We start from the raw sequence: 24,464 nt of genomic DNA, 5'->3' as shown, positions 1-24,464 counted from the left end.
CCCAAGGGTCTTGGCCAGTTTGTCTTTTCTTCTTTTTAAGCCAAGCAGTTTTGAATGGGATGAACGGAGGTAAAAACTTCTGCCTGGGACGGCTGTGAAGTGCATCCCCACAGCACTGGCCACGCTCTCTCTTCACCCACCTCTCTGCATCGCTCCCGACACTCCTCGCGGTATCTGGCCCCTGCTTCCTCTTCCTGGCACCCACAGAAACCACTGCTGACAGTGTGCTTTAAAAATACGGTGTGTTGGCTAGCAATAGGACGAAGCAGCTCTAGCAGCTTGCAGGCTCCAAAGCCACCACTTTCCTCAGCCGCTGCTGCTCTGCCCACTCGAGATCCCAGCCACGCAGCACACGCACAGACACTCCGCCGTGGAAATAAGGTCCTTACCTCGATATTGCATAGACATTCTTCTAATTTTGTGACAACTTCTGAAAACTCTGGTCTCCCCTGTGAACACAATAGAAAAAGCAGAGCTGTGTTAAAAATAGAAGGGAAGCATCTCTTCTGTGATTAAACTGACTCATAGACGCAGGATGAATCACAGCTCCTCTCCATTTCCCTTTCTCTGAATTTCGAGGCATTGCTTTCAGTCTGCTGGGGAATCTGATGGGAACTGCAAGTTCAGTACCAGGCTGGGGGGAGGTGATTTCAGTGGTTCCTTTTATAAAGGATTCTGCTATAAAGCAGTATATGACCATATTAGAGTATCCCTGAGATCTAGTCTATAAAGCATTTGAGAAATACTGCATTTATTGCACGTGAGAATCTCTATCGCCTTCAGTGGCGCTTGATCGGAGCCCGTGGGATTAGCCCACTGGAGACCACGGAAGAACTGACTGTAACGTTAGAGTTGTACTTAATAAAAATAAACCAATGTTTATTCTCTTTATGGAACTAAGCCCCAGGTACTATGGCAAATACTTTGATTCTAATTAAAGCTTACAAATTAAAATAGCTAATGAAAAATGCTGCTTAAGAGACACTGTCTCATTTTCTAGTTGTCAGTTTGCTGTTGGAAACAACTACTGTCAAAAGTTTCTGGAAAACAGATGTTCAGGTACCTGATAAATAGTAAGTGACATGACACATGGGAACTAGTTTTCTGTTGGGATGAACCTTGAATGAAATTAAAGACAAATAAAAGGATAAATTTTCAAATTTGGAGGCATTTCATAGACACCCAGCAAAATCCATACAGATATACTCCATTTTCTGCCTTTAAAAAACAACACAAAACACAAAACCTGAGCAAACCTCTTGGAGAATTCTGAGCTATGAACACTTGTTGAGCCCCAAAATTCACCATTTTCCCTAACAGATAACCTCTCTTTTAAGTAAATGTTTTTGTTTATGACTCTACAGTGAGGTGCTGTAAAATGGATATCGACACGGTGATGCTTTTTGTCTTTTAGATGTTTTGCTTATTCTGCTTGCTATGAGGTTTCACTGATAGCACTCAGTCCCTCCTCGTGAGCGGTTCGCTCAGGAGACATCACTCTGCCCAGGATTGTTCTACATGCTGGATAACTGAGACACTTTGAAAGAATTACTTGTTAATCTCTGCAGTGAATTGACAGGAGTGCTGTAGGTTTATATCGACTGTGTTAGGATGGGCTGTTGGCTGCACAGCAAACCTTGCAAATCCTGACGAGAGGGTGATAACGCTGCTTTATTTTCCTCTGCCCAGTGGCTCTCCTGAAACTATCCTAAGGCCCGGAGAAGTAACTCAAAACCTTTGCTACTGAGAACGGTAGCAAAACACCTTTAATAAAGCTAATTTTAGTAAATTTTTGCCTATATCTTGTGCGGAGTTCAAGCCATCCACTGGCTGATTGAGCTATCAATTGCCTTATAATTCTATCACGCAGCTCTAAAACATCAGCAAGATTAAGTGGTGGTGGAGTGATACTGATGAGTAACAAAGTGCATTAGAATTCTGAAAAGACGTTTTCTTTTTATTGGGGCTAAATGAGCTGTGGAAATGCTAACAACATACAGTGACTATATCCATTACATAGTGCTTGCTTAAGTCAACAATTTAATATGACATCTTATTAATAAATTTAAACAGAATGTGATTTACATGCTGATGATTATTAGCAGCTACTTTATAGTTACATGGAAAGCAAAGCAAACCACTCCTCTCCCCCGCCCTAACGTTAGCTCATGAGTTGCAAAGACAGGAGCACATTCAAGAATTCAGGAAACACTAATAACAATGAATAAACTAGCAATGAAATAAGCTAGCTGTGCCCTGCACTGCAAACACATTCTGTCTGCAGTTCTCACACGGCTATATCGTGCAGGTAACCAGTGGGGAACACAGCGGGGGGCAAAGCTCACTGCAGTCCCTCTGCCAAACCTCCCTCCTCCCCTGCCTTGGTAGAGCACCTGAGCACGTGCTTTAGTTCATTAGACCAGGTAAGAAAGCTCTTCAGCATCCATGACGAGGGCAGGCCTCGGCACACGATAACCCATCTTTCTCAGCTAGGCCAGCTAGAAAAGGGGCTCCAGGGCACAAATCCAGGACTTTGTTTCCAGTAGGAAACTCAGAGTATCTGTTTCAGTAATATGAAGCTGTAATGTGAAACAAGGCCTCCGCTAACACCAGAAAATTACACAGGTTCCAAAATCCACTCCCATTCATCAGAAATTAAACTTCCACGTTATCCAATGAAGGCCTTGAATACCAGAATGGCACCAGAAAAGCAAGCAAGCAACCAACCAAAGTTTCCAAACTCAAAGCCTACTGCTGCGATGTGTTTCCTAAATCAGCTAGCCCACTCTGTGGAACATTTTCTAAGCAAACTGCATTTCCAGCCTCTAGAGTATGTTTCATGACTTTTCAGAGAGTTTTGAGTCAGGTGTAAAAATACCCATGCAATTGCTGCAGCGGCATATGCAAAGGTAACATTATAGAGCACACGAGGTCCCTCTCTCCATAGTCCTTCGTGGGAGAAATGATTCACAGGGATAACATTCATCTGGCTGCTTTCTATTTTCCATCACCAGGGAACACTGCCAAAGCCCAGGAGTTATGAACAAGCCCATCATTCTTACGCTCTGCAAATGCCAGAACAGCAGTGCTGTCAGAAAGGCAGCTCTGACCCAGCCGAGCCCGCACAGGGGCCCACACCCTCCGATACCTGCACCTGCGTTTTCATCTGCAAATACACAGACCCGTGTATAATCCTTCCGTCGGGAGATACAGCTGGGGTGTAGCATCAGAAAAGTGCTGGTTATCAACCCTGCTCTGGGAGACTTGACCCTCAGTATAAGGACAGATACAAAGACTGGTTGGGGGGGGGGTCGCTGCTGTCCCTCTAGCACCATTAAATCCTGCTGTGGCCCATAAAGGCTCTCAGCTAGAGGATGATGGTGCTTTTGCCATCTTGCTTTAGTTGGTTCATGTTCCCTTTAGTGCAGAAATAGCAACAGGGTGCAAAAGCCAACATAAACCAATCTTTCTTTAACCACCGTTCTATAACCTCAGAAGGGAACACTTCTATTTTCCTTAATGCTGATGCTATTGAGTTAATTGGGATAATCAGACAGATCTCTCCAATCATTACAACCCAGTCACACTTGCAGCACGTGAGAAAGGTGCTGTAGCAACAACCTTACTGCAATAACCCCTTGGTAAATCAGACTCCTGTCCTGCAGATGTTGCTGGGCTCCAAAAGGCAGCAGTTACAGCAGATTCAACACACATTTTTGAAATGCACAGTACAGTCACCTTCTATTGTAAAGAAGAACTTAGTAATTGTAACACACATCTGACGTTTGTCTTTATCGGCATTAATCAGAGCCCCACTGAGGAAAAACTATTCATTGTGTTTACCATTTTAAGCCTCTCAGAAATTAAATTCCCTATCATATAGGGGGAACACTGAAATAATAGGAAGACCCATAAAGACTCTAGACAGCTGGAGAGGCCTATTTTCGGATTAGCAGTGATGTAGCTGACGAGAATGAGCTACTCTGGGCGAGCCGTGCGCGTGAAATGCAGGCACCGCTGGCTTGTGCCCTGCCTGGCTCTAAGCGTCATTGCTTTCTCACTTCCCTGAGCAATGAAAAATCCGTCCCGAAACAACAGCAATGATAATAATAAGCAATGTAGTAATTTAGAAATACAATAGAACAGATGGCTCTCAGTCTTTCAAAAAAATATGTCACGTCATGGCGCAGCAAAGGAAAAAAAAAAACGTATAGTCAGATGCAGAGGAGAATTAGGCGATGCTTCTGCCAAACGACCGGGTGCCTGGGTAGAGCGGGAGGCTGGAGGACGCCGGGTCCCTGCAGTTCAGCCCAGGCGGGAGGGGGCCAAGGGCAGCGAGCAGCCGGACGGCCCCGGGCCCCGCGGCGGGGAGGGGTCCTGTGCGCGCCCCCTCCTCTGACACTGACCCAGAGGGCACCAGGCTGTCCCAGGCCCTTGGGAAAGAGTTGCAGCCGCCTGCATTTGTTCTGCTTTGGTACCCCAAATATATTTGCCACTGGGTATTCAGAGAGCTGTCAGCACAGTACGAGTGCCCCTCCAATATAGCAAGATTAATTAAAGGAACAGACACCTTAATGGGATTTCAGAAATTAAAAAGCAATAAGAAATTTCACCACCCCCCGCAATGTTCCAAAATAACAACTTTTTTTGCATTGAAACAAGTGAAAAACATGGTTTGCCAGCTCCAAAAGCCATAAATATGATCTTTTAATGATTAAAGCTACAATAGGAAAGAGAGATCGAGAGCCAGAATATTTCTACAACTTGTAAATCACGCTCCCGTTTCTCTTTTGCAGCTGCTCCTGTAAATGCTAATGCCTTAATGCTTCCAAGTCAGAGGTTCTGCGTCCCTGACAAAAGGAGCGTATCCATGAAATGGGAAGACCCTGCAGGATGCAGAAAGAGGGCTCAGAGCCCTGGCAGAGGTGGTTTCCCTGCTTGGAGCTCGGTGCAAGTGCCCAGTCAGTGCACTGGCCACCTGAGCCCCCGGCGACTCTTCAGTGCTGGGTCGGAACGCGACGCCCCGGGCAGCGCTGTCACCATCGCGCCTTTTGGCTTACTGTGGTGGCTGCAGTGCTCTTGCTGCTCAAGTCCCGTAGAACGCACTTCGCAGCTGTCACCTACATTTCCCTCTCCTGCCAAAGCGCGGGAACACTTGTTCCCATGTGCCGACCCCCGTTTCTGTACAGCTGCCAAAAGCCACCCTTGAACACACTCTCTTCCAGCTTCCAGCTTAAAATTTTGCCTGCAGCCATAGCGCTGTCTGCGATCGAATCACCTCAGGCTGAGATCTCATGTGAGCTCTCAGGCTCAGAAAGGTTTTCCATAGTCCGTGCTTGGACAAAGACTGCTGGGAAGCAAAACAAGATATGTCAGCCCAATTTTGGAGCCCCGTGGTTGTTTCGTAGCTTCTTTGAAGCCTTCCTATTGCCTGGGTTAATCACGGCTTTGCATTTGTTACTGCTGCTCATGCAGCCTTGTCCCCTGAGGCTTGCTCCCTCTTCCCCTACAGGCCGAAGGACCTGTTCTGAGTTTTCAAAAGGCACAGTATTTTATCTTCTGCACTCCTCATCATGTGTTCCCAGTAAGCTCTGTCTTCTGTGGATGTGGCTTCCCTGTCTTTGGCTAGACTAGTTCTACTAAGCCATGTGTCAGTAATCAAAAATGTCACCTTTACAAGATAGCAAAGACGTTTTTTAGTGGCATGATTCTTCAAAACAGCAGGGAAATTGTGTTCCACTGCTATGGCATCTACAATGCTAACAGCCCTGCCAGGAGGCAGAGGTGCATTAGTGATAAACTCAGTTGAGCAAAAGCATGAAGCTTGGTAAAATCTACACGGCCTGAATTACACGTGAACAAACTTGTCCTCACATGCAGTTATCCAGAACGCATCATGAGCTGGAGAAAGTCTGAGGGGTCACCACGGGGCGACTAACTGTCGGGATCTCTGCACTGCTGCAGAACAAGCCTGCAGAGCTGCCACTCCTCTGCATCCAGGAAGCTGCTCTGCCAAATCCTACCCAGCGGTGCAAGATGGTACGTGTGTGTTGTGCTACCTGTGAGATGATATGGCAGAAGACTTTAATTGATCTCAGCATCCTCTCTCCGTTTTCAACCACTGTAGTGTACAAGAAAACTACCATTTTCAAAATTATATTTTCCTAACAATATGCTTATGTATGCAACTTTGTTTTTTAAACTTGTTATTTGTTACAGGAGTTGTTGGTCTCTATTGTCTAGACTTGTCCTTCTTTACCTGGAAACTTGAAGATAGAGCAAATGAACACACATCAGAAAACTCATGATGCATCCCAGGGTGAACATGAACCAAGAAGTGATCTCACGATGGGATCCTGTAACCTCTGCTTAGCTCAGGAAAATGAAATAGTAGTCATGTCTTTTGTTGGCTCTGACAAAGAAAAGTGCCACTTCCTGCAGGAAAGCAGGCCTCGCGCACTGCTCAAGGCAAATGAAAAGCCCATATGCCTACAGACAGCTCTTAGGAGCGTCCAGAGGGACACCGGTCACAAGAGGAGTGGCTCATCCTCAAGGCTCAGGCGCAGGTTGAAGGAGTTGTGCTCTCAAGAGCTTTACAGAAACAGGCATGTGAATGATGAAGCAGGAGCCCTGAAAGGGGATTTCCATGGAGCTGTAGCTAACCCAAGCAGCCCGGGCCAGTGGGAGGATTTACAGACTACAGCACTGCATAGCTTTGCAAAGACTGATAAAGGTGGATTTCCTTTCAGAAGAGAACAGAGAGGACTGTAAGGTGAGAATCAGACAAATTCAAAATTCAGAAGGAAAATTAGAGTTAGATTTTTCCATTGTCATGCATTGAATGAGCACATATCTGAGTGAATCAGTGGCCATAAACAAAATTCAGGGACATCTAATACCTCCTGTATGCTGGTATACGTGGCTATAAAAAAGCCAAAGTAGTGATGACCAGGTCCAAGTAGGAGATTGTCATGCTTTCCTAATCTTGCAGTCAGGTTAAAAGTAAAACCTATAAAGGAATATATTGGACTAGTATGAGGTAGGGACAAGAAAGTAGTATATTTGGTTTGACTGAAAAGCAGAGGAACAATACAAAACTCAAGATTTTCCTACTCTATCCTTAAGAATGTTGATGATTTTTTTTTTTTTTTTAATCGACAACAAATTATCTTCAGAAAACCCCCTCACACCCTCTCAAGTTACTCACGCACACAGAGTACTCCTCAATAACAGTATGTCATTGAGAATAGTGGCATTTGAATAACTTTAACACTAGAGGGGTTATCTTCAGAATAATACAATACTAACACAGCATTCTGCAACACTCCCTGTAGAAGACACCACGAAGGGGATGATCCTCTACCTTCTTAAGAACTAAAGCAAGAAACATGACGTGATTTTGTAACTGGGATGATGGAGTAGCTGGGAAACTTCTGCCAGAGATGCAAAAAAAATTTTTTAGTGCTTTTAAAAGGAACCCAGATAATACACTGAACCACACTACTTTGAATTTGAAGGCAGTTTAAAAATCAAGGATTTATGTCAGTAAAAATTTCTGCTAAAGAAAAGAATCTGGTTTGCATCACTATCTCAAAGGCAAGACTTTCTTGCTTTCCACATCCCTCTTCCTGTGTTCCTCCTTAGTTCTTCTCCAGTTCCCCAGACAGGGTCTGCCTTCTCTGAGCAAATCCCTTCTCAAGAAAATCATACGAGCGTTAAACCATCCTTTAAAGTTTGTATCATTCTACCACATAGTGAGAGCTGGACAGACGGCTCTTGCAGCCTTTTCACTGCACTGCAGGAGTATTGCCAAGCTGACCGTCTCCTGTCATCCTTCAGCGCTCCCACATTAACCATTCTGGTTTCGGAGAGCAGCACTGCAGCCCCCAGCCCCCCCTCGGCACCACCACCTTCCCCTCGGCTCAGGAGCTGGTGTGCAGGCTGGAGGGGGAGGATGGGGGGGTCCCCTCCCTCCCGGAGCCCCCTCGGCAGAGGGAGAGGGGAAACTCGCCCAGCGCTGCAGCCTGCCCGAGCCACCGCGGCCCCTCGATGCCACGGGAGCTGTGCTGCCAGAAGCACTTGCACAGCAGCATCTCGCCAAAAACATCCTTAGATCTTACGATGAGACTCTGAAAAAAAAAAGAGCGTAAATGCCTTGCTGCGCCCAGCTGCAGGCTAGAGGTCTTTCACAAATAGGGTGCTTATCGGTCCAAGTCCAAGTGAGACACGGCCCTGGCTGAAAATGTCACCCTTGATGTCATTCACTTTCTTTCCAAAGACCAGGCTGGTCCAATCCTTCACCCCAAGACTGTGGGCTGGTGCAAGTAGGAAAAAGTTACAGAGGAAAAAAAAACACAGCTGAGCCCTGCCAAAACCACCAAATACAGCTGCCAAAGGAGCTATGTGGAAGGTAGAACAGTACCTGCTCTGCTGTAGTTTATCTGTCCTTCGTTCAGTCCATCTCATGGATCAGACTTTACTGCTTGATTTAAATAACTGCATAAAGCAAAGATTTAGCCAAAGCTTTCTCATGAGCTTGAATCTTCATAGGCTTCCTTACGCAGTACCTTGGTCCGGGACTGTCTCTCACTACGACTGTGAGAATATTAGGTGTTCTCCAGCAGAATCATGGTGCATCCTTACGCAGCCCTCTATGCACTGGGCAGTAAAGGAATTAAAATGCTGCATTTCTGGACCCTCTTCACCCCCAGTGCTGGCTCCTGGAGATCTTGATGTCTCTGTATTGCAGGAAAGGCTTTAAAATTCAATCAGTTAATTTTATCGAGCATTATAAAATGCGGCTGTAACATGAGAGTGTCTAAGGTGATAAAGTCTTATCCTTCCTGGGTTAAGATGTTAGCTAAATGGTTGATGCTATGCTGCAACTAGAAAGGCTTTTTGCACTAACTAGAGAAGCATCCCAAGCAGCTATTTAATTGGTAGAATAATACTCCTTGTGCTAAATTCTATTTTATTGTTTAGCAGACATCGGGAGTGACACATTTAGCAGAACATGTGAAAACCTTGCAAAAGAAATACTTCAAACATGTTTAACAATTGAAGCATGGCAGTCTCCATCAAAACCAGAAGACAGCTTAGAACTTCACAGGCAAAAGTGTTTCATTGGAAGCCACCACCAGTAGCTTTGGTGCAATGGAATCAGAGGAATGTGGTGTGCAAAAGGTGTTACCATTTTGCAGATAACAGTATAGTGATCAGTGTGGACTGCCAGAAAAAGGTAAAAATATTTCTTTGCTACTAGGAAACAGTCTTACCTGCAAACACAGGGACTGTGATAAATTCCAGAATTATTCTACAGGAAAACAACCATAAAGGTGGAGAAAAACAAGAACAAAAATCAGTAGCAGAATAACAGAAGAGCAGTTGATGATGAAGAGCTACTCTTATCGGCTGGAGTCAAGAGAAGATGAACGCCAAAAAATGGTAACTTTTATGTACCTAAGCTAGCAAAGGAAACGGGTGTTACAACTGGCTCCTATGACACAGGATCACAGGAGAAACAACCGCAAAACATTGGCACCAAACCCCAAACAATTATTTGTGAAACTAGAAGCCGCAGGAGTTGAGAAACAACAGATGGGAAAGGTAAATGGTCTCCATTCAGAATCTTCCTGGAAAGCAAAACTGGGTGAGAAAAGATGAAGCCAAACGGAAAAGTAAAATGAAAATAAGGGGACATGACTCGTTGACTATAAAATTTAATTTGCATCCAAGATTAGAATCCAACCAGGGGGACCGTCCTGTAGTGCACAGCTGGAATAGAAAATCAGTCACCCGCACAAGGAACTGCTGAAGGAAATCTGTGGCTTTGAAAACACAACTGATGAAAACAGAAAGAAAAATAAAGCAGATCTCTTGTGCAATCATCAATTAGCACATGCTCATGAAGATGAAGAGGTTTACTCCAGAAGCGTTGCTCTGTGTGTTGTGACAGGCAGCCATTACCTGGGAGCAAAACCACAGGACGCGCAGTTATTATTATCAATAGTGTTAGCTGCACAAAAACTGTCAGAAGGCTGCAGTGTCTCAGTAGCTGATGTTTATCGTCCTTTCCACAGTATTTCCGACATAAGAAGGATGAAGGGTCCAAAGGCAGAAGTCCTAAAGAACAAAACCACCTTACCTCTGTCCTCATCCCCTGAGACTGTAAGAAATCTCTCTCCTATTTTCAATCCTGAATTGCAGAATTTATTTCCCACAGAGGGAAATGAATGTGATGTGATGGAGGCCACAGGATTACATGTGCAGAGACATTTAAAAAAGGAAAGAAATATCAATTCTTCTTCAGGTCTCACTAATGAGACAGGAGTGTTAAAGAGCTCAGAATTAAAAACCCTAGCATTGAATTGGGTAGGGAGTGAGGACTAGTTTTTGAAAATGCAGCACAGTACTTCAGCCAAAGCCAGGAATATAAAATCCAGAGCAAAAATGTAACTATAGTAGAAATGTCAAGGATTTGGGAAGCACATGAAAATGTTCACAATGAGGTCTGCCTGTTGTAAATCCTGTAATTAAGCTGCTGTGGCCCAGGTTTCTACAAAGAACGGTACAATTTCAACACAAATGAACGCTGTTCCCTGTTAGAGTCACCAAGTTTACATTTGAGTATTCTGGTTAACAGGCAGTTAACTAGAAGTAAAAAGAAGACATTGATATTGCAGACAACCTGAACAGAACTGATAGCACTAGGGAAGATGAAACATAACTAAAGAAAAAGAGGAAGTACGTTGAAAACATTATTTTTCAGACACACAAATAATCTCAAATACCAAAACAGAAAATATGCTACAGATTTTGGATAATGTGAAGAGCAAAATATATCGACACTGAAAAAAAAAAAAAAAAAAAAAAAAAAGTGCCAGGTTACACCTAGTACAGCCAGCATCCTCAGTCTTACTGAAAATAGAAATATATTACCCGGCAGTGACACCAGTCTTCAAATTGACAGTGCTATGTATACAGAATACATGTGGGATTTGCAGGACTTGAAAAACAATCAACCTTATCAAGACAACAATGAACTCGAAGAAGCTGAAATGTCACTGGAAGAACGTGAATAGGCTTTGTGACCAGAATTAGGAGACAGTAGTTTTGAGGCATAAAATGAGATGTCTTTAATTCCTTGCAGAATAAATGAAGCTGAAAACTCCACTAGAAAAGCTACATTATACCCACCGTCTGTGGAATATGCCAGTGCATCACCTCTGGAAGCAAAAGAAAGTGAGGAGAACACCTGTCACGACAGCGCTCTTTTTCTTTCTTCAAATCTACAGACAAACTTCCCCAGCTCTCCTGAAAGTTATTAGCATCATTGTGGTGGATTTTATAATGGAAAGAATCAGACAGGAACCACATCTGGTTGTGTCAGAGACAAACAACAACACAGAACATAAGCAGGAGGAAGATAAACCATGACAAGTTCGCTGATCGGAGCATCCAGTGATCTTTATGGCCTTGGACATCTTGCATGAATTTTATTTAATGCAAAAATTTACATTTACAGTTCTCAAAATCACGTCTGCTCTCTGTAACGTACAGGTTGCAGTACTTAGAACATTTCCGTGCTTGGCTCATTACTGTTTGCTTGAGGAAAAGTACAAAAATCTTTTTTTATACCTGCATCTATTAAGTTCTACCGCAATTTCGTGTCCCTCCCTCAGTTTTCTGGTCTCCTTTCCCTCATAAAGCACAGGCACCCGCTCACTAACGCTGCTGGCGGCAGGGACTGACACCTGGCTCCCTCCAGGGCAGGTCCCTCCCAGCTGCTTTTAAGATCCCTGGGTGGCAACCCCATCACCAGTCACTGCGTGCTCCCCAGGCGCTTCCCTGGAGCTGCTGCTCGGAAACTGAATTTTAACACAGGAGGGGTTCTGAGCAGATCCAAAATGTTCCTAACTCTTTATTTCCTCACTTTTCAAGCCCGTGGGTCTGAAAATTTATCGGTAAAAGATCACCTTATGAGGACTAGTCTCCTGGACCAGGCAATGTGTCCTCACTGGTCTTACCTATCCTGCGTTTGAGAGGAGAAAAATGGATTGCTCTAAAAACCAAGAAACACAGTGATAAGTAAACATATAGGTTTTTTCATGGAACGCAAATGCACAAGATCAGTACACAGAGATTATTTTATAGCAGCTTAAGAAATAAGCCCCACAAAACAGTGAGAAGTTCTGGGTGTCATGAAGTGAGAGCAGTTGCCGGGAAGAAGAAAGAGGCCCCAGGGTTTACAATTTGGCTCCTCTTTGTGACGGGATGGATGTTACTTTTCACATGGAAAAAATCAAGAATTCGTAGAAAACACCTGCAAAAGCCTGAGAGGAACAAGTGTTTTTCTACTCAATAACAGCTCAAGTCGTGATCGAAGTTACGTAATTACTCAAAGCTTCGTTGAATGACTAGAGGTCGCTTTCCTCCCCTCTTCAGTTCCCCACCCGCAACCCACCGCCACCCACGAGGGGACCCCCCCCCCCCCCGGCCGCAGCAGGAGCCCCGCGTTCCCACCCGCGTGGGGTGGGGGCACTCACCTCGGGACAGGCGTTCCAGCCCCTCATCAGCAGGGCGGAGATGGGCTGGGGGACCGAGTACCCCAGGGGCGGGCGGAGGTGGTGGTACGCCATGTCGGCCGCCGCCGCCGCTGCAACGAACAGCCCCACAGACAGCCGTTAGCACCCGCGCCCACAGCGGTCCCGCAGCACGGCCTGCCCACGGCCGGAGCGCCCCACGAGAGACGTGCGCGGCTGGGGGAGGCTGCCCACGGCCGGAGCGCCCCGCGAGAGACGCGCGCGGCTGGGGGAGGCTGCCCACGGCCGGAGCGCCCCGCGAGAGGCGCGCGTGGCTGGGGGAGGCCGCCCACGGCCGGAGCGCCCCGCGAGAGACGCGCGCGGCTCGGGGAGGCCGCCCACGGCCGGAGCGCCCCGCGAGAGACGCGCGCGGCTCGGGGAGGCTGCCCACGGCCGGAGCGCCCCGCGAGAGACGCGCGCGGCTGGGGGAGGCTGCCCACGGCCGGAGCGCCCCGCGGGAGACGCGCGCGGCTGGGGGAGGCTGCCCACGGCCGGAGCGCCCCGCGGGAGGCGCGCGCGGCTGGGGGAGGCTGCCCACGGCCGGAGCGCCCCGCGGGAGGCGCGCGCGGCTGGGGGAGGCTGCCCACGGCCGGAGCGCCCCGCGAGAGACGCGCGCGGCTCGGGGAGGCTGCCCACGGCCGGAGCGCCCCGCGAGAGACGCGCGCGGCTCGGGGAGGCTGCCCACGGCCGGAGCGCCCCGCGAGAGGCGCGCGCGGCTCGGGGAGGCTGCCCACGGCCGGAGCGCCCCGCGAGAGGCGCGCGCGGCTGGGGGAGGCTGCCCACGGCGGGGTGTTTGGAACGGCAGCGAAGGCGGCCCCACGGCCCTGAACCGAAGCGCACTGCTGCTGAGGCGGAGCGCGGGTGAAGACAACCCAACTCCGCTTAAACTCGAAGAGGAAAAGAAAAAAAAAAAAAAAAAAGCCTTTTGGGGGAAAAAAGTGAGCTAACCTTCAACTTGCCTTTGAAAAAATTGAGTATTGGCATTATTAAGACAGGGTGACAAGTCTACTCCAGCTGCAGATAAATTGGGAAGAGACCCGGATCTCTTCAAATAACCCACGGCTAGCTGTGTTACAGCCCAAGACAAAAATTTATTCTAAGTATTTCTTTAGTAAAAAACTAGCGAGTGCCTTTTTTATAAGGGCAAGCCACTACTGGCTGAGACAAAATTGCCAAAATGTTTTCCTAATCGGGTTTACATGTTCAGTGAATACAAATACATGGTTAATACCTCTCATTCCTCCTGAGCAAAATTTTTTCAAGTCAAAACAAAGGTATTTTTAACTCATATCAAAAGCTAAGTAAAATCCTTTGTTTGGCTGACACTTTAAAATGATGTGATCAGAATATATGAGATATGCAGGGAACTCTAAGATTGAAACCATGAGATTGTAACAAGAATGGTGTGGGTCTTTTAAACCATATCCCATTCTCATCACAGTATTCATCAGAAGAATAGATTAATGTCAGCCATTGTCTGCCCTCTGTGCAGATTTTGTCTGTATAATGGTGTTTCAGAACGTTAGTACCAGATAAATCCTGTGATATTGTAACTATGTGTAGACAAGAGGGGCAAACACAGTTTGCCTAATTTTGATTCCCCTATAACAAGGTTTTGAAGGCAGGACTCAGATACCAGCAGATTCATCTTTTGCCTAGCAGATACTGTGAAAACAGGGCAAATGCAGACCAGATTAAGACAGCAATGAAAAACACTCCATTTTTTTTTCTGCAAAAGGTAGCGTAAGTGGTATGTTACCTATTGACAAAATCTCATTTTACTAAAGTTAATAGGATTTATTCCATCAATTTAATGGTGTCAGGGTTAAAAAAAGAGAGGGAGAAACACACTGTGTGCCACTGTATACTTCCATAATACTTTACGTAGTTTGTTTGGGTCGCTATTATTTGGGCTCTCCTTTCACTATCAGTAGGCTTTTTCTTCAGCTAAAAAAAAGTATAGCTGGTAAAAAGTATTTTAGATTGGCTGAATTACATGACAAGAGTCCATTCTTCTCAAGAATGAATCAAACAAAAAAGAGTTTGGGTGGGCCCCAAAGCTCTGAGCTTAGTGATGCTTTCCAGATCTACTGTGTGATATCCTTGAACCTCTGAGTGTTTTCTGGTTTGACTGGTTGGTGAGATCCTGCCTTTCTTCTGGCTCAGAGCACCTATAAAGCCATGAGAGGAATCAGTGACCACCTACCTACAAAAAGGGTAATTTCAATTTGTTCTTGTTTATGGATCAGGGGAACAACTATAGTAACTGAAGAATGTTAATCAACACCTGTACTGGGTACCTGTATGTTTATATATTACACATATCTGTCTATGTATACATATGTTGAAGTTTATATAACATGCCCTTTCCTTCTGCAAGCGTCACCTTCGCATTACTTTTGCTATGTGGGAAGCAACGGTTCAGTTTCTGAATCTAGTTTCACACCTGTAGTTTTCAGACTTCTACACGCCTGTATTTCCCCACAAGGCTCTACCCCAAGCTTACATGCTGACAGTTTTACAGGTGTGAATTGAGTGTCACCTGTGACAAACAGCCAAGGAAGAGGATCTGCAGATATCAGAGGGCACCCTCTTGTCCCCCAGGCCTTCCAAAGAATCTTTGAAATGGAAGGTTGCACCCCGGGTAACTCCAACACCTACGTGCAGGCTGTGCACAGAGCACCGGGGGATGCCTCCGCAGCTGGGCCTTGTGCAAGCACCCCTGAGGTACAGCGCACGAGGAGAGAACAGGGCCACAGCTCCGTACCTGTACAGCTGTTTATTCATATTCAAAGAGAAATCTGATGAACGGGTATCTGATTCAGTATAGGGCTTACCCTTATATAATTGGATACTGCACTAGATTCAATAGAGAACACGGATTTGCTTTTAATGGTGTGACATCTAGTTTTCATTAGAATCATATTTTACAATCATATATGCTTTTCAGCACCTAATTATTCCAGTGAACTTTGCCAGAATGGCTTCCTAGACCTCTAAGCCTGCACAAAGTTAACTACAAAACAGAAAAAAAGTCAGCGATGCATAAGTAGGGCTAGTGTTCTGCAAACAACATACAAAATTTTCATAAAGAAAATTCCTTACCTCGAAATACATACTTTGAGAAAAATATGGGGTTTGTATTTAACTGCATATTCATTATCTGAATATATATCTTAAATGGAGGGACTTTTACATAGACTGTAAAACATACAACACCCTCAGAGCTGATTTTTTGCAAAATATATATATAAATCAGATGCACACATCCAATGTCTTCATTTGTACGTAAATAAATCTTTCACAAGCAGAACAGTTTGAGGTACTACAGAGACTATGAACTAGCCGTAAACCATGACTATTGCATCTGAAAAATCACCTGCTTTGTGACCTTGTACAAATTCTCAGTTTCCTTATCCATGAAAGGGGGGAAATTACACCCAGGCCACTAAGAGGAACAAAATTAGGGGCTTGCTTTAAGGAGGACAGATCTGGATCAAACCTGGGCGCTTTGGAAAATGGCATCCCTACATTCATGGGCACCAACATGGTCTTTGGAAAATGCGTTTTATAATAGGATCCAAACAAACTGTTGGTGATGTGGAGGTAAGGAAGGACTGATCACTACAGTGGAGGGCAAGGAAAGAGCCCCTCCCTAGGCATTGTGTCTCAGCAAAGAAAGAAGGGACTGAAAATGCTTCTCTTTAAAGCCACAGAAACAGAGAGCCAGCAAGCCCATGGAAGTTGGGATAAAGGGACCTTATAATTCAGTTGATGTAATACCTTCAAACAAACAAACAAACAAACAAAGGTTGTGGGGTGGGAGGAGAGAAACAGTACTCCTATACCTTTTAAAATGCCTTTTATTTAATTTATGATGCTCCCAGTGAGCTTTAACTCCTTTCAAGTCTTCTAGTCCTATCTAGACCATAAGTTGAACAGAGGAAAACGGTCAATTCAGAATTAACTGTGATTGCTAGAAATGGTAACCTTATAGAAGGCTTTGATCATACGGCTGACGGAGTACTAGAATTGCACCCAGGAACGTACAGTTTGATCTTCAGTTAAATGGCCAGGAAACACGGACCATGGAAAAGGAACACAAACACAAAAATGATTTGGAACTGAAACCCAGGTTCACAGCTAAAGGTATTTTATTTCTAGAACCTGAAGTGGAATTGAGTCAGGTGTTTGGCTTCTGCATTACCTCAGCAGTTAGAAATAAAGAGAGATGAAAACCAGCTGATACTGTGTGGAAGGTCATACACAAAGCTGGCACGCTAATTGCCATGATATGCATGACAGCTGCCTTTGCATGCCGGGGGCTGACCTTCTGGACATCACAAAGGCATCCTAAAGGGTTTAACTGAGGTATAATCTCAAAATAGCAGAAAAGTGAATCTTTATTTAATGATTCGCCCAACAGAAGCAAAAAGACCAAATCAAGGAAGTAAATAACTAAGTGGAATAGTGAATAAGTAAAACTTTGCATTTATCAAAAATAACTTTGAAAAGATAAGAGCAATGCTCTAATGAGAAAAATACATTAGATTTCATTTAGTATTTGAGTAGTTTATAATGCAATTGACCTAGTAAGGGGAGAGCATATTGATAGGCACCTAAGCGACAGAATTAGACGTACACAGACATGTAGATGTAAGAGCACCAAAGCACTATACGTTGTTAGTGATATGTATGTTCTGCTTGGGCATAAATATTTATATGCACTAAGGGAAATTCACCTTTTTCAAGATCAAAATGCTGCCACAGGCCACGCTTTCTCCGAACATCAGAGAATCTATTTCAAATCTTTCTGACACGCTTTGCACACCTCTTCCCCCAGCAGCTGTTCCCTTTGTACCCCGGGCCCAGTTAAAACACAACAGGAGATCCCCCGAGTTTCGCAGGCGTGAAACATCTCGGCGAGGTTCCTCCAGGCCACCTCCTGTGCGGGGAGCGCTGCCCAGCAGCGTGGCCACGGGGGCCCCATCCCGCTCGGTACGGTGCTGGCCCGGTACGGTGCTCCCCGCGGCCACTCTCCACCTCTGGCAGCTCCCGGCAGGCACCGAGGGGTCAGTGTCTCAGGGCTGCCCTGCCTGGCCCTGGAAACGCGGGTTTGCTGCTGCTGCCCCACCACGGTGCGCAGGTGCTTGCCTAAACCGCCTGAGAATACGCTCCAGGGGGTGCGTCAAGGAGTGGCTTTACAGAGCAGCACCGATACAGGGAAGGAAAGCCCCACAGCTGCAGCGACCTGTTCATAATCCTAGAACTGGTGAAGGAACTTCACGTTGCGCAGTTCTGTAGTGAGTAATGGATGAGATTCTAGCGGGACAGGTCTGGCCTTTCACCGAGTGCATAATCTTAGAACTTAGTAACAAACTTCTGTAGAACGTTGATTAATATTATACAGTGTAGCTACTTCTCCAGTTCAAAGAAATTTAAAAATCAATTGAGCGTCTTACCTGGTTTCAGGTGAGCAAATGGAATTTCCCCTGTTAAGAGCTCCCAGAGGCACAAAGCGTAGCTGAAAACATCGGCTTTTATGGTGTACCTTGTACACTGAGTGAACACCTCGGGGGCCATCCAGCGGAGGTTCTGCACATCAGGAAACACCAATATGTTAATAGCATTTATTTCCGCATACATGCATCTTTCCCTGTATTTGTATCTTTGCTTTCCTTTCTTCTCTCATTTCCTTGTCTTCATCGCTCCATAAAATAACTTGTAAATTTGCCAGGAAAAGCTTTCACCTAGCTTGCAAGATTTAGGCAGCGCATTGCTGCATGCTGTACACAGCAACATTAGTATGGTAGCTGTCTCAACCCCACAAAGCCAGACCGATCAGGCTCCAGACACCAGAGTAGTGCTCGAATAAGAGCAGAACACCCAGCCTCACAGTCTGGAGGGCACAGCATAAGGTGTGAGGGTGCCAGATGATACCAATTAACTACTACTCCAGCTGCAAGATGTTAAAACTAACGACAGCGGCATGGGGTTGCTGCCTCCTCTCTTGGGATCTCCCTGCTTCCTGCAGAAGTCCAGTTCTGAGGCCACCTCACCAGCAGCCAGCCCCTCGCTGGAGCGATGAGTTCAGGTGTTTGTGCAGATTCCTTGCACCTCAGTAATGTTTCTTGTTACCCAGGAACCTCCACCCTTTAGAAGACAGCCCTTCTCAGTGAGACGTCCTGGATCGCCAGCAGGGCCCAGGCCCGCAGCAGCACTGGCTCCTCACACAGTGGGTGTGTGTTACAATCTGTTAGAAAGGTGATTGCCAAACCCGGGCTCTAGCATCACCCAACCTATTCCACAATTAGTTGTTATGATGACGCAGACTTTCAGGGCCGAGGACTGACATGCAGAATGCATCTGGACCCAAACTCATGAAGACAACACCGCTGTCATGTAAAGCTGAGCCTGTGAACGATAGGCTTGTACTGCAGAAAGGATCGCTGAAAGAAAATCAGTGTCAAATAACTAATTCCCTACGAGAAATAGGAGCCACCTGCCAGCAACATGTGTATGTAAGTGGGGAAGGGTGGATTAAAAGAAGGACATTTTACTAAGGATTTTGGGGGTAACAGGGCTCCCAAGACAAGCTTATAAAGCATTATTTTCTGTTACAGGTATTATATGCTCACTCATCTCTGTTATTAAAGAGGCTTAAAGAAAGAAAAAAACCACCCAAAGAAACATTAAGAGAGAGAAAATACTGTACCAGTTCATCTTTTCCAACAAAAATATTTCTAATGTCATTTTCTCCTAAACTGAGTTTGCCTGTGTATTTTATACTAATGATATGGAACAAAACAAGAAACAAACCCCAGGTTGTTTTGTCATATTGTCTTCATCCAGGGACTGCAAAAATCTAGATTCTGAAACACATAGAACAAAAAAATAAATTACTGTCAAGCCAATACAGATACCCACATTATTATACAAAAGTCTGGGTAAAAAGTGTTTTTGTTTTATTTTTTTTTTAAATAACCCTGGGGTTTTGAGAGTCCAGGAGAACTGGAATAACTGTTTTTCAACAAGGGTGTGTACAAACAATGAAGCTTCTGAAACCTGCATGCCAAATTCAGCACTGGCATAAATCTACAAAGCTCCATCAGCATTAATAGCAGTTTACATCAGCTGGGGATCCAGCTCGGAGTTTGTGACTTCATGGTTATCTGTGCTGGTTAATACAGCTGTGTCTAGATTTACAACAAACCGTCACTGAGCCCTGCGTTAAAATGCAATCCCACAGAAGCCTGTCAGTCTTGCTTAATGCCAGAAAAGCAGCACACGTAAAAATGAGAGGATCTTGCATGAGTGTAATGAAGGTGGTAGGTCCTACATTTTGTGATGCATAAACAAGTCCCCGAGCAGGACTTAGATGCCTTTGACGTATCAGCGAGATACAGTCGAGCGTGCACCTGTATGAATGAGAGTGTTGTCAGCAGCCGCCCCGAGGAGCAGCTACTCGCATGTGGTCCAGGGCCCGCGCTGTCTCCTTGCTTCAGCAGGCAGGGCAGCAGCCCTGGGAGCCCCCAGCCACGGACGTGCTGCCACCCCCCTCCTCCTGACTTAAGCTGACGTTCACGCGTGTCTGCTGACCGCATCCGTGGTGGTGCTGCCCAGGGACAGCGGCCGCGTCTTAAGCCAAGTAGTTCCTGGGGAGTGAGGTCAAGCCCAGCTCCCTGTACTCTACCCTTGCACCAGGAGTGCGTGCCCGGGGAGCTTGACTGATGACACCAGGACAGAGCACGAAATACAGATTCATACCATATAGGCTAGCCTAATTTTGAACACAAAGTTACTGAGGTCCATAACCAGCGACTTTCTGCTCTTTTAACTGCAATGGAAGAAGCCTGTCCGACTGCTGTGGGGCTTGGCTGCCAACAGGCAGACTTCCACAGTAACACCGTCCTCAGATCCCGAGAGCTTGCCATGAGAGACGAGGGCACATCTTTTATTACAGGCTTTTTCACTTCACTTCGTCCTCCAACCTACTGCTAGAACTTAACCTGAGCTGCATCCATCTCACCACCATCTGGGCTTCCTTCTCAGATAAACAGTGGGGTGCTCCACAGCACCTGCTAACTAAGGTGAGGCAAAAAATAGGGGTTTTTTATCCTGAAAAACCTTTTGTGTCCTCTCATAATAACAAAATGAAGAGCAACATCCTCAGCCTTGTCTTAGCCAGCACATGTTTAGTTTTAGAGAATTCGAGGTTAATTTATAAGTGTTTCATAAAAACTCCTTACCTCCAAAATCAGCAACAACTGCATGACCATCCTCATACAGGAGAATATTGTGACTAGGGGGGGAAAAAATATTATTGGTAATTGTTTAATAGTGCCTTAAAGATGGTTAAAATGTTACATTTTTTGGTTCACAGCTAAACTCTTGAGGAGTTAAAATCACCTGCTTACGTGGATAAATGTCTGTAAATAAACCACTTTTAGCTACATCTCATATTTATTGTTATAGAGTACATTAAACTAACTCTGAGAAGGCAAACCCAGTAGCTTCGTAAATGTGAATCACAGAACCACAGGCTGGTTTGGGTGGGAAGGGCCCTCAAAGCCCCCCCAGTGCCCCCCCCTGCCCCGGGCAGGGCCCCCTTCCCCCAGCCCAGGGGGCTTCCAGCCCCGTCCAACCTGGCCTTGAACCCTTCCAGGGAGGGGGCACCCACAGCTGCTCTGGGCACCCGGGGCCAGCGCCTCACCCCCCGCACAGGGAACAATTTCTGCCTTACATCTCACCTAAATCTGCCCTTTTTCAATGCAAAACCGTCCCCCCTCGTCCTACCCCCACCCCCTGACCCAGAGTCCCCCCCCCCCTCTCCTGTCCCCCCTTTAAGCCCTGGGAGGCCGCTCGAAGGGCTCCCCGGAGCCTTCTCTTCTCCAGGCTGAACCCCCCCAACTCTCTCAGCCCGGCCCCCCAGGGGAGCTGCTCCAGCCCCCCCAGCATCTTCGTGGCCCTAATGAATTTCAGTTTCTAATCAATACCAGAGCAAAACAAGTTCTGTAATTAATTATAGATCAAGCATAACAGCTTTATTCAATACGTGCACTGAATCTCAGTGATGATGTGAAAAAGATGATACTTGAATATAAACACAGCAGTGGCCTTTAAATAAAATTACATGGATTGATTGTTTTCTCTTTTAAAGCTTGTAGTGGTAATTTCTAATTTATGCAGGTGTGTAGGAGGCAAGGAACTGATCTGAAGAGTCCATATAGAATGGGTCACTAGAAGCCATAAGAAAGCCATTAAGCTGGGAAAAAAAAAAAGATGCTATAATGGTAAGTCCTATTCAATTTAATAGTCACAGTTCATAATGCGAATGCTACTTTCATGAAACAAAGGTACTTTGTTTCTTGAAATATCTCCATTTGTTTATGAAAAGAAGACATGTCATTCGTCCTATAGCTTATCTCAGTGTCTAGGACAAAAGCTTCTCCCTGCTCACACTAATGGAGATTTTTTGGTCGCTAGAGGTAGGATTTCAGTTCTGCCCCCCATTCGTGTCCCCGTTCTACAGCGTCCCTTTTCATAACGCCTTTGAGGGCTGGCAGAGTACAGCTGGTGACGTGTGCTGGGTTACTCTGGACCTGAACTGAGTCTCAGGTAAAGCGCCAGATTTTCATCTGCTCAACAAGTCAGGAGCACTTAGTGTTTTTTCACTGTTTCACCTTATTGTCCCAGAAATGCATATTCCTTGTCATTGTCAATGGGTGTAATCGCAAGATTGTTGTTCCTTATTAGACATCAAAAGAATGACGTTTTTGCATTTAGCCGGAAAAATGACACTTGCAAAAATGACAGTGCACTTTGCCTGTGGTAGTGACATCTCCTTCCTGGGGTCCCGGGGAAAGTGGTCCGCAGGCTGCAGCCAGCACCCCGGGCTCTGGCGGCTGCACCCATGGAGGGTGGGGAGGGAGGACGTGGGGCGAGGCTGGTGCCCTGCGGAGAGCAGAGCCCGCGCTGCTCCGGGCCGGGGCTGGGGCACTGCTTCAACCCAGTGCCTGTACCCCCGCCTGTTCCCTGCCACCCTACAGCTCTGCCTGTACCCCCGCCTGTTCCCTGCCACCCTACAGCCGTGCCTGTACCCCTGCCTGTTCCCTGCCACCCTACAGCCGTGCCTGTACCCCCGCCTGTTCCCTGCCATCCTACAGCCGTGCCTGTACCCCTGCCTGTTCCCTGCCACCCTACAGCCGTGCCTGTACCCCCGCCTGTTCCCTGCCACCCTACAGCCGTGCCTGTACCTCTGCCTGTTCCCTGCCACCCTACAGCCGTGCCTGTACCCCCGCCTGTTCCCTGCCATCCTACAGCCGTGCCTGTACCTCCACCTGTTCTCAGGTGCTACAGCTGTACCTGTACCCCCGCCTGTTCCCAGGTGCTACACCTGGAACTGCCTCTGCACCATGGAAAAGGCCCCGGGCTTCAGGTGCACTGCAGCAGGTGAGGCTCCTGTTCACATCTTCCTGCTGAACAGTAGACAGCAAGAAATCCCAGAAAAATGTGATATTCATGTTAGACATATATGTTAGATTTTTATTTCAATATAAATTCTTCATCTTTGCTCCAGACAGTTTCTGAAGTTAGGAAGAAGGGAATAAATGCAGGAAAATTCTTGTTTGGTTAGCACATGTATGAGGCAATCTCTGTTGGGACATCTAGAGATCAGAGAAATCATTTATCAAAAATAATTACTTGTATTGACACCTATCAAAGTGTTTTGATTTCTGTGAAATCTTTGAAACCATAGCAACTGCAGACTTCAGTGAATGTAAAGGATTGGATAACCAGGACTTTACCTTAGATTGTCAGCAGAGATATTTCAAGGCTTAAAGTTAAATCTACTGGATTTGTCCTAAAACTACTAGAACCAAAGAGGTGAATTATGAGATTTGTGTGGTGGTTTAAACCCATTTATTGAAGGTAATGTGAAGAAAATTCAGCTCTATTTACATATTATTTGTTCAAAGACAGTGAGGCATATGGATAATGATGGGGAGGAAATCTAACCCTACATATGCATCCTATTAATTAGAGGATTTAAAAAAATAAGCTTCCAACTATGAATAAAATAACTACCAAAAGATTTCTACATAAAACTATAAATATTTCTTAGTCATTTTATAAAAGCATCCTCTTGTGAGCAGGTAGGCAGGAGACCAGCAAACCAAACCAAACTAAAATAGAGTATTTCTAACACTGAAACTGTGAAAAGGAAGATATTCAGATTAGATAAGAACCGAATGGGCATTTATTACACATTTTCACCTTGATGTCTTCAAATAACAGAAAAAAGTAGCATTACTCCTGGAAAACAATGAATTCTCATTTGGGGGCACTTTATTCTTGGACTTGGATTGAACAGATAAAAGACTAGAAGATACAAGTGAGAAACGTATCTACTCCTGAATTCTGGAGATTTAAAGTAGATTAAAGGTAAGTGAACAAGGCAGAAGTTCCCAGCCGAGCAAGCTGAATATCTGCTCTGGAGGGATGCTCAGCCTGAACTAATTAGCCCTCCTTAGGGGCAGGGATAAGTCTTCTGGGCAGACTGCCATGACAACATGCCAATGCTTTTAGCTCAGGATTGGTATTCTCAGGCAGGAGTAGGGGTATGTGATTGGTACTGCTGTACCAGCTCACCTGCAACTAGCTCAAGTATCTTTCACATGGGGTAGCATATGGGAATCCCTTCTGTTGACTTGGAAATTAATGTTTGAAACAATATGTGCTGATAGAAAGTAAAATATTGAGGGTGAGTCTCCATAAACTTTACTGCTTAAGCAGAATGGAAATAAGAAGAAATTCTGGCTGTGTAGGAACTTATGGGGGGAAACCCCATCCCTATGTATTTGGCACTTCCAGGGAGACTTC

The 24,464-nt window shown here is 45.7% G+C and overlaps 1 protein-coding gene across 1 annotated transcript in view; it reads right to left on the bottom strand.

Moving 5' to 3' along the window:
- Positions 1-24,464, bottom strand: part of TNNI3K (TNNI3 interacting kinase) — an 86,238-nt gene that overhangs the window by 10,720 nt on the left and 51,054 nt on the right. The window contains exons 18-22 of the mRNA XM_042784752.1: positions 20,831-20,883; positions 19,401-19,453; positions 18,044-18,176; positions 12,546-12,655; positions 390-449 (exon numbers count right to left, since the gene is read on the bottom strand). Of these exons, the coding sequence (XP_042640686.1) occupies positions 390-449; positions 12,546-12,655; positions 18,044-18,176; positions 19,401-19,453; positions 20,831-20,883 (409 nt within the window). The remainder of the gene's footprint in view (positions 1-389; positions 450-12,545; positions 12,656-18,043; positions 18,177-19,400; positions 19,454-20,830; positions 20,884-24,464) is intronic.

The sequence above is a fragment of the Tyto alba genome, unplaced genomic scaffold (assembly GCF_018691265.1).
Source record: "Tyto alba isolate M040663 unplaced genomic scaffold, T.alba_DEE_v4.0 Super-Scaffold_1000006, whole genome shotgun sequence".
NCBI lineage: Eukaryota > Metazoa > Chordata > Aves > Strigiformes > Tytonidae > Tyto > Tyto alba.
This window is presented reverse-complemented; position numbering and strand designations above follow the sequence as displayed.